General features: G+C 25.8%; 1 protein-coding gene across 1 annotated transcript in view; it reads left to right on the top strand.

Moving 5' to 3' along the window:
- Positions 1–10,000, top strand: part of LOC100211007 (transmembrane 9 superfamily member 2) — a 39,769-nt gene that overhangs the window by 2,854 nt on the left and 26,915 nt on the right. Inside the window, exon 2 of the mRNA XM_065788121.1 lies at positions 6,224–6,291. Within this exon, the coding sequence (XP_065644193.1) occupies positions 6,224–6,291 (68 nt within the window). The remainder of the gene's footprint in view (positions 1–6,223; positions 6,292–10,000) is intronic.

The raw sequence follows: 10,000 nt of genomic DNA, 5'->3' as shown, positions 1-10,000 counted from the left end.
TATATATATATATATATGTATATATATATATATATATATATATATATATATATATATATATATATATATATATATATGTATATATATATGTGTGTGTATATATATGTGTATATATATATACATATATATATATATATATATATATATATATATATATATATATATATATATATATATATATATATATATATATATATATATATATGATCGATGATCATAACTGTGTGTGTATATAACGAGTGACAACTAAAAAATAGGACAGAAAGAAATTGTGCGCAAGTCATATTCAGTTGTTTAGCTTTGCCACTTCGCAACATTATCAAGTAGTGTATGATTCAAGTAATAATTTTACATAGTTTTTGTTTGACAATTGTCAATTTAGTTGTCATAAAATGTTGTCTAAAGAGAAGCTTCTTCGAGAACATGATGTACATTTTTATGAACGCCATAAAAGTGTTGGCAAAATGTTTACTGTAGAACATTTTTTGAAAAAAGGTTTATCGAAAAGTACAATTTACGATATTTTAAAACGAGGTACTGTTGAAAGAAAGAAAGCATTGATCCGGATGAAAGCCCACAATAATGACCAAGAAAAATTTGAAGAAATTTAAAACTCGATTTAACAACAAAGATGGCATTAGCCAGCGCGATGCTGCTAGAATATTTGAGTGTTCCCAGCAGTATATCAGTAGGGCACTCAAAAAGCTTCAAGTTAAACCAAGTTAAATGTAAATTAAGACTCACTGGCAATGACAAAGTCACGGTTTCTGAATTTGCAACAAATTCTTCTAAACTTCAGTTGCAACTGCTTTAACTGTTTATGATCACACTTGAATTTATTTGCAATTTTTTTGTTGTTGAAGTTTCAGACCAATTGTTCAAATGATCTTTTAGGTGATTGATGTTCCTTGCAGTCATAATTTTTAGTTTTCTGCCTTATCCAGGCTTACGAGTTGACGCATTACATCGTAATGGCAAGAAAGCATTATTTCAGTCCTGGAAGTCAAAAAACTAATATATTTTTTCATATTTTGTACTAATTTTTTGTTCATTAAACTTTTTGTTGTACTATTACTGCTTGTGTTTATTTTGTGCCGAATTTTTGTCACCAGGGGTTAATAAAGTTTACCTTGGAATAGTTCAAGAAAATTTTAAAATATTCACCAACATCACAAATACCTACAAATTTCAGCATTATGGAGCATCCTATTGTTGGGCCAAGCTTGGAAACAGCTAGTTACTTGAAAATGGTCATTGGTCCCTGGCCTGGTAATTCACTCAACCTCAACCCTATTGAGAATTGCAGTAATTATCTTAAAATGAAGCCCAGAAATTGAGACCCTATTTTCTGATGATCAACAAGAGAAAATTAGTTAGGAAACATAATTGAATCTGAGTATAGATTCAACTTATGTTTCATGAATATTTTAGAAAGCTTATTCACTTTATTACTAACTATATGACAAAAATGTTTTACACACTTATATAAAAATCTTTATGGTAATATAGTATATACATATATATATATATATATATATATATATATATATATATATATATATATATATATATATATATATATATATATATATATATATATATATATATATACATCTACTATACTAATGCTAACTTTTTTTGCTTATCTAAATCGATACGGCTTTTTGAGAAAAAGAAGAAAAAACGAAGAATAACGAATGAAAAGATAGCTGCCTATGCCAAACCCTCAGTCGATGTAGCAGCACTCTGCTGCGAGTCAAGCTATTTGTCAGTCAATGCAGTGTAAGCATTGTGACATCATACTGAAATAACCTGCTGCCCCCATCAGCATATTTCAGTATGACTGCCCATACTGGTACAGCAAACTCAGTAAGTGGTAGAATAAAAGAAAGATATAGAGATTTTAACAGTTCTGCATCAAATCGAATAAAATATTTCCATATTATGCCAAACATGCAATTTGCTTTGCTTGCACTCGATAATACTTGATTTTTCCACTTCAAGTTATATGAAAAAATTACTCCTTGGTCCTTTTTTGAATCTGATGTATTGAGTTTTCAACCATTTATAATATATAAATTGGATATCTTTTATTTTTATACCTATAGTGCATAACTAAACATTTGTATGTATTAAAACTAACCAATCAATCTTGTGTCCATGCAAATGCAGAGTTTGAATTGCACTGTAGTTTGTTATGGAACTCATGAGAGAAACTAATTGACATGATTTTTTTGTCTTCAACAAACAATTTTACTTTTCAGAAACTCAGGAAGATCATTTATATAAAGTATAAAAAGTAGTGGACCTAATACAGAACCTTAAGGAACATCACTGTACACCTCACACAACTCTCTGCCTACTATTTGATAAGAAAGCTTGATACCAATGAAGTGCCAAGCAACTAACACTATATACTTCAAGTTTTGAGATAAGCCTTTGATGTGGAGCTGTATCAAATGCTTTTGAAAAATCAAGTAAAACTGCATCAACAGGAATTACTTGGTCAATATTTCTTTTAACAAAGTCTAGAGTTTCAAGTAAATTTGTTGTACATGATGCGTTTTTAACAAACCCATTCTGTTGATTAGCTATAATATTATTTTTTAAAGGTATTTTTCTAGTTTGTTTTTATTATCTCTTGAAGAATTTTAAAAGTAATATAAGGAAGTAATATAGGTCTATAATTTCCAGAATCAGTCTTGTTACCTTTTTTATATAGTACATTATTATTTGTTGAATTAAAATCTCTTCTAGATCTTGAGTTATTTCACACTTGGTAGTCAAGTTTTTTACATATTGTTGTGAATTCATATATCTGTATAAGATTTATGGGTTCTTTTTAGCTTTATCCATAGTCATTAGTTCATACTTTGGTCTTGCAATTAAAATTTCAAATGAAACTCTTTTTGATAATTGTTTATATTGGCTACAAAGATTTGAATTTTTCCATTTACTTAAGCAATTTCTGTACCTTAAGTTCTAATTTTTTCTAATGAGTAAAATAAGGTCTTTGTTTAGCCATAGCTTCTTTAATGATAAATTTGTGTATGAAGCATTTAATGGTATAAGTTACAAGCTTCTTCAGTATAATGAATTAACTCGTCATTTTTGGTATCAAAACACTGAAGGCAGTCAACACTTGTAATAAAATCTTGAATTTCATTATAATCAGCTTTTCTATATGAGAATTTCTTTTCTTCTTTATTTACATTTATTCTTTAATTTTTAAGAATAAAATCAAAACACAATATCAAATGACCTATGAATTTCCTAAAACTTCCTAAGTTTCTTAAAATTTCCTAAAATTTCTTAAAATTTCCAATGAATATGTTTCCATGAATATGTTTCCTAAAACAAATTTACTAGTGATTGCTATTTTATTTATAACACATGTATGATAACTGAGTTGTGAATATTAAATCTAAAATGTTTACAGCAGATTTGTTGTTTGAAATGTTGATAGGTTTACATGCTGGTTTAGGTAATTGTCATTTATTATTCAATAGAAAACATGTTCATTGCCTGAGATAAGTTGGTCCATTGGACCAACTTATCCCAGGAAAATTAAAATCACTGACTATGATTAGTTTTTGGCACCTTTTTGGTTGACATATCCTCTTGCAATTTTAAATACATTTTCAATATCGGTCATATCCGTAAAATCGTAAGGTCTATAAATACATCCAATAAGACATTTGTCATTGCTGAACTGGATAACAGTCCAAACATGCCTTATTTAACTAAATGTAAACGCATTATCTTTAAGTTCATATGAAATAATTTTGTTTTCAATATAAACACCTCCTTCTAAACGACCATTACATCTATCTTTCTTAAATAAACAATGACAATCTAAATTGCAGAGATAAGTTTAAACCATGTTTAAGTAAATGCTGATTAATTTAGGATTAAAAGTTGCAACTACTAGTTTAAATTTGTCAAATTTGTTGTCAAGAGATGTGGCATTAAGTTTTATGGAACTTTTTTTTCAATATTACTCATAGGTAACACACGGTTAGCCTTACTGCCTAGCTTCAATTTATTTCTTTTTAAATTTTTGTATCTGATTTCCACAGATACCATACTAAAAAGTGTCTGTCTCCTTAAGGGCATTATTCAGTTTATTTCTCTCTGTTCTTAGTATGAAATCCTGTTGACATTTAGCATTTGTTAAATCTGGAGATATGTATATATTTTAAAACTTGGAAGCAGTTTTAATTTTTTTGATGAAATTAGTATTTTGTTTCGTAGATTAAAATTAGCTAAGTAAACCAACAATGGACCTGGGTTGTCAGAAGCTTTACTTCTTAATCGTCTCACATTCTCAAAATTTATGTCTTGAACTCCAATTTCTGTAAATATTTTCAACGCTTTAACTTTACACAGTTGCAACGCTCATACTTTTTTTTTTGTTCTGCTTTATATTATTTGTTCAATCAGAAAGTGATAAGAGAAACTGCAAAATTTTGCAGTTTCACCACTCATGTTATATTTTTGAAGTTGCTAAATGGTTTCCTTGTCCAAAAGCTGGCCAGCTTTCTTCTGCCAACAATCAGATGTTCATTTTTTGATATAGGAGCACTACACTCGATACAGTGCATTACCTCTTGGTGGAGAATTATTATATTTCTAATATGTTTGGCTGAATTAAAAATTTTTTTCTTTGATGACATCAAATAAAAATTAGCACAAAAATAAAACCTTATCACTGCAAATTTGTTGAGTTCATGTACTTAGTTTTATGAAAACTAATAGCTTTTGAGTATTTCAAGTGAACTATTATACCCCTACTACTCATACTTAATCTATTTTCAATGAGAAATAAAAATCATCAAATATTTCTAGCTAGAAAAGTATAAAATCAAATATTTAGAAAATCATTGTATAATTTTTAAACTAATTAACACAAAAAATATATAAAAGTGATAAAAATATACATATTAAACATTCAGGTAGCCTAAAGTATGATTGAAATGTTTTTGCTATAATTGTTCTTTAAGATAATTATAATAATATGTATATTGCTTCAAGTTCAAGCTTCTAATTGTAAAAACAATGAAAAAAAAAATCATGCACAGAAATGGAAATCCCTCTAAGTAAATTTTAACAAACTTATTCTTGTAAGAAGATTGCTCCAGAACAACTGCAGACCTTGTTAAAAAGCATTACACAGCTGGCATTTTTTGCACAAAATGGCAATTTGCATACGCATTTAGTAGTTTTGCATTAGGCAAAAAGAAATTTAATTTTGGAATGTTTAATTTTTTAATATCATTTTTTAATATCATGTGACATTTATTGAGAAAATATTAAGTTGTTAAAAAATAGCATTTAACAGCAACTGTGAATTATTTTAAAAAGATTGATTATTTTATATAAATTTTTTTTTTAATTTATTTTTGAAGGAATATAAAATAGTTAGTAAAACCTAGAATATAAAATTTAGTTTGAAAGGAATATAAAGTAGTTTTATAATATTTGCTAACTCATCTGCTAACTCATCTGCTAACTCATTTGCTAACTCATCTGCTAACTAATTCATTATGTAAAATGTCTCTTCATCATAGATTATAATATCCTTTAAATAAATCCTTTTAAAAAAGGAGAAGTGTTTTTGTTTTAGAGAATTTATTTCGCAAATGTATCTAAAAAATTTTGTTTATTAATTCAATATTGCGTAAAGTTCTTTTGAGCTGTAACTGACTTATTACATAAATGTCCAAAAAATAAATAAGTTGTGATAAAGAAACACAAGGTTATGTTAAGAATAAATTGTTTTAAGAAATAAATTATAAGGAAATATAATCCTTTTCAAATACTGAATTTAGATTTCATCAGTAATTTTTGTTATATTTGTTTAAATTATTCTCAACACGATTTAAAATTAATTATATCACGGTACTTTAAAATATCCTAATGACACAGTTTAACTTTTAATGATGTAAATATCAATACTGTGTTAAAGTTACATTTGTTAGCGTTAAGCGTTTTTGTAATGCAATAAAAGGCCTGAACTGTATACATATATTCCATCGTGAGAATCAGCATATTCACTTATGAAACAAAAATGAAGCAGTTAAATACCACTAATTGGTACTTAAAAGAACCTCTAGCTAGCATGTTCAATATTCAAGAATTTGAGTTTCTGTTGGAACACATTTTTATTTCAACAGAAATATCTTTTTTATATGTTTGATTTTGTAAGAATTTTTTTTTTTAGAGTGTCATCAAGCTTTATGTCAATAGCTTAGACTCAGTGGATTTTATTATTCCTTACGAATATAGCAGGTTATTTTATTTTTATTAAAAAACATCTAATATATACATATATTTGCTTATCAATATTGTTATAATCTTATATATAAATATGATACAGAGTTAAAATTCCTTGTCAAGATTAGATTTTCAAAGTCATAAGGTTAAAAGGAATTTGTAACAACTTAAAATGGAAAAGATATGTTTAAAAATAAAAAGTTTAATTGCTGTTTAAAAATAAAAAGTTTAATTTGTTTTTTTTATAAATAAAAAAATGAGGCAAAAAAAAGCAATGTTCATTGTCAGCATCAGCATTGTCTGGCATATAGAGATAGCTTCTTTGCTGAATTCTTTATAAAATGTGATTGTATGGCTAAACTTCAGGATTGACTGAAGAAAGTTATGGCTCTAATAAGGAGCTGTGAATTCTTTTCATGCAGGACAATTGATCAAAAGGGTGGATCTAATTTTTGGAACTTTTATGCCAATTTAAAATTATTTCCTAGGTATTGACATCTGTTTGACTTTTTCCAGCCCATACTTAAAGAAAATCCAAAATTTTATTCTTGATAACCATTTTTGTACAGGCCTTGTTTTAAATACTAAAAGGTTAATGGATTAGCTTAACACGATATTTGACATAAAATTTTTTTTATTTTTTTTATAGATGTTAAGTGTTTTAACTACCGCAATAAATAAATAACCTCAAACTAGTTCAATTTAACAATTAACTCAAATAACTAAAACAATGTATAAATGTTGTAAATGTAAATATATTATGAAAAGTTTTTTATGCTTTCAATTGTTATTTTAATATTAACTTTAGTTCAATATTATATAGTAAAATATATATAAATATATATATATATATATATATATATAATATATATATATATATATATATATATATATATATATATATATGCATTTTTTTCATTATTTCTGAAGTTTGTTTTTAAATAATTATTGTTATTGAATTGTTATTGAATAAGAATTTTTTTTTTTTTTTTTTAATTTTGGGAGTAAACAAAAAATATTAACATATTGATAAACAAAAACCCTTGTAATTATTTGAACAGCAACTTTGTGACCAGCAAAGAATAATTTAGGTTTTTAATTATTTTTTAAATTTGTGTTGCTCAACGTTTTCACTTGCCTTAAATAAAAATATAAAAAAAGTTTAATGTCTGTTTTGAGCATAATTTTAATACATAGTTAGAATGCATTCACCAGGAATTTAATGCATAAATGTTTTATGCTATCATAAAAATGTTTTACATTTAAACAAATCACAAATAAAAATACAGAGCTATAGAGAAGAATTGTTTTTAAAAATAATTTTTTTTTTTTTTTTTTTTTTTTTTTGAATTTTATTAAATTATAAAAAAAAAATTAAAGTTAAATGTAAGTCTTAATTATGCGAACTCTTTTGTCAATTATTCTTAAAAAAGTAAACTTTTTAAATACTTCTATGCAATATTTTAATCATGCAAACTTAAAAAAATACTCAACTAAAACAATGTAAGTATATTTAATAATTTTAATTGTATTTATTTATAATAAACATTCGTTAAAAATAATATAAAAAATCAAGTTCCTTAACTTATAAACAAAAAGTATTTCATTAGACGTATAATTACAAACTCTTTTTTTTTCTTGTTTGTGAGCAATTTAATTTAGAGTAATAAAATAAAAAAAAGCAGAATAAATATGAGGTAATCTTTGTTAAGAAAAAGTTTAATTTGTTTATATTTATTTTTATTTACATACCAACCTAAATAAAATATACTAACATGTTAAAATGTTTTAACATGACTTGTGCCATTTATAAACCATAGGACAGCTGCCCTTATGGAACCATTGGTTTTTGATAAAATTTTATTTTGATGAAGATCACACAAGTTACATATGATTTTAATAACATAAGTCTACTCTTTTTCTGTGATAGTTTCAATTTGAAAAGCATCAACAAAGTCCTAGGATTTACAAATTTTCAAAGTAACTCTTTTGTCCTTCAAAATACAATCCATATTCGAATTTTAAACAATTTGGAGAGAATAGAAATATACTAGGTTTTTATATATTAGTTTGTCTTATTTTATATAGAAAAATACATAGTCATTAGTAAAGAATAAAGACTGTCATTAAGCTAAAATATGCCATAGTATTAATTTAATGGAGTCTGCAACGTGTGCGTGTATAGTGAAACCTCCGTTATATAAATATATTTAATGCAATATTAGTGTCATCAGCGGATGCTATAGTGTACTCGTGATTTCTTTAACTTTATAATATAACTTGATTTATAAAAAAAAAAAAATTATTGAATCGCACGCAGAAGAAATTTAACAAATTGTCTTCATTCAAAAATTGCGAGTAACAAGTAATTTTTTTTCTTCTGTGCCAGCCCTCCTCCCCCTATATATCTTAAAGTTAAAGGTATCCATATACCTTTAACTAATAGGAAAAGCAGTGTAATAATTAAGCAACAGACTAATAATTAATGAAGAAGTACTTTTTAGTACAATAAAAGTAAATTGTTCATATATTGGCACATTTTTTTAATCTCTCTATGTTTTTTGTAATATAGATTTTTATAGAGTTTTTTACTGAATTTTTGTTAAAAACATCTGCAACAGTAGTTAAGGATAGACAAACTTTTTTCATGTTGCTAAATATTTAGATTAAAAGTTTAACGTAAAATTACATTGAATATAATTGTTATAAAAAGATAAGAAATATCATCACGATAAAATGTTACAACAATTATTTTTAACGTAACTTCTTTTAAACTTTTGTAACAAATATTTTTACATATCGTTGTTCAAAAGTTAATGTAATTTTTTTTAAAGATTAATTACTTATTTTATCTTACCTCCAATTAAAAGTTAAAAAAATGATAAAAAGTAGCTTAACCAAAATCGCTTACTGCGTACATAAATCGCTCTACCCCTAATGTTTTAAAACAAGGCCTGCATGTAGTCAAAACAAGATAAGTTGGCCATCATAGTAATAGTTTATTTCTTTCTTACAGCTATTTTGGTTATTATACTTTGCCATTTCTTCACTTGAACTTTTTGTTGTATCAGATATTCTTGTGTATTTAAGTTATGAAAATATCTTCAATCAAGTTTTTTAATTCCATTAATAATTTTAAGGCTATGGTAAAGTCAATATTAATAAGCATAACTATGATGTTGCTAGGGTATTATGTTAGATCAAATAACATAAATGTTTGGCTAAATAACATACATACTTGGCTAAATATTTCTAGGGCTGCTGTAGGCTTTTTATCAAGTGAGCACATGCATTTTTTTCAGATTCTATGAGAAGCATGTGTAAGAAAACTAAATAATATTTACATTTCATGGCAGATCTAAGGCTATTGTGGGTATGGATAATTTAACAAGACCATTGACTGCAAAAAAAAAATTTTTAAACTTACTCCTTTTGAGGCTCTTGCCTACACATATGTTTTTAAATATATAATCATGTAAACCTTCAATATACAATCTTGTAAACCTTCAACATATAATCATGTAAATCTTCAATATATAATCATGTAAACCTTCAATATAAGTCAGTTTTTATTGTTTTCTACAAAATATATAAAACTGAAAATAATTTATAGACATCACTTTCAGACCTTGTTTGGTTTCTCAAACAATTGCCCTTAGTTTTCTCAGACAATTGCTCTTTAGTTAGCTTGATGTATAATTTTCTTAGACTTTTCTTCAAAAAG

Source organism: Hydra vulgaris, chromosome 01 (genome assembly GCF_038396675.1).
Source record: "Hydra vulgaris chromosome 01, alternate assembly HydraT2T_AEP".
In the NCBI taxonomy this organism is placed as follows: Eukaryota; Metazoa; Cnidaria; class Hydrozoa; order Anthoathecata; family Hydridae; genus Hydra; species Hydra vulgaris.
This window is presented reverse-complemented; position numbering and strand designations above follow the sequence as displayed.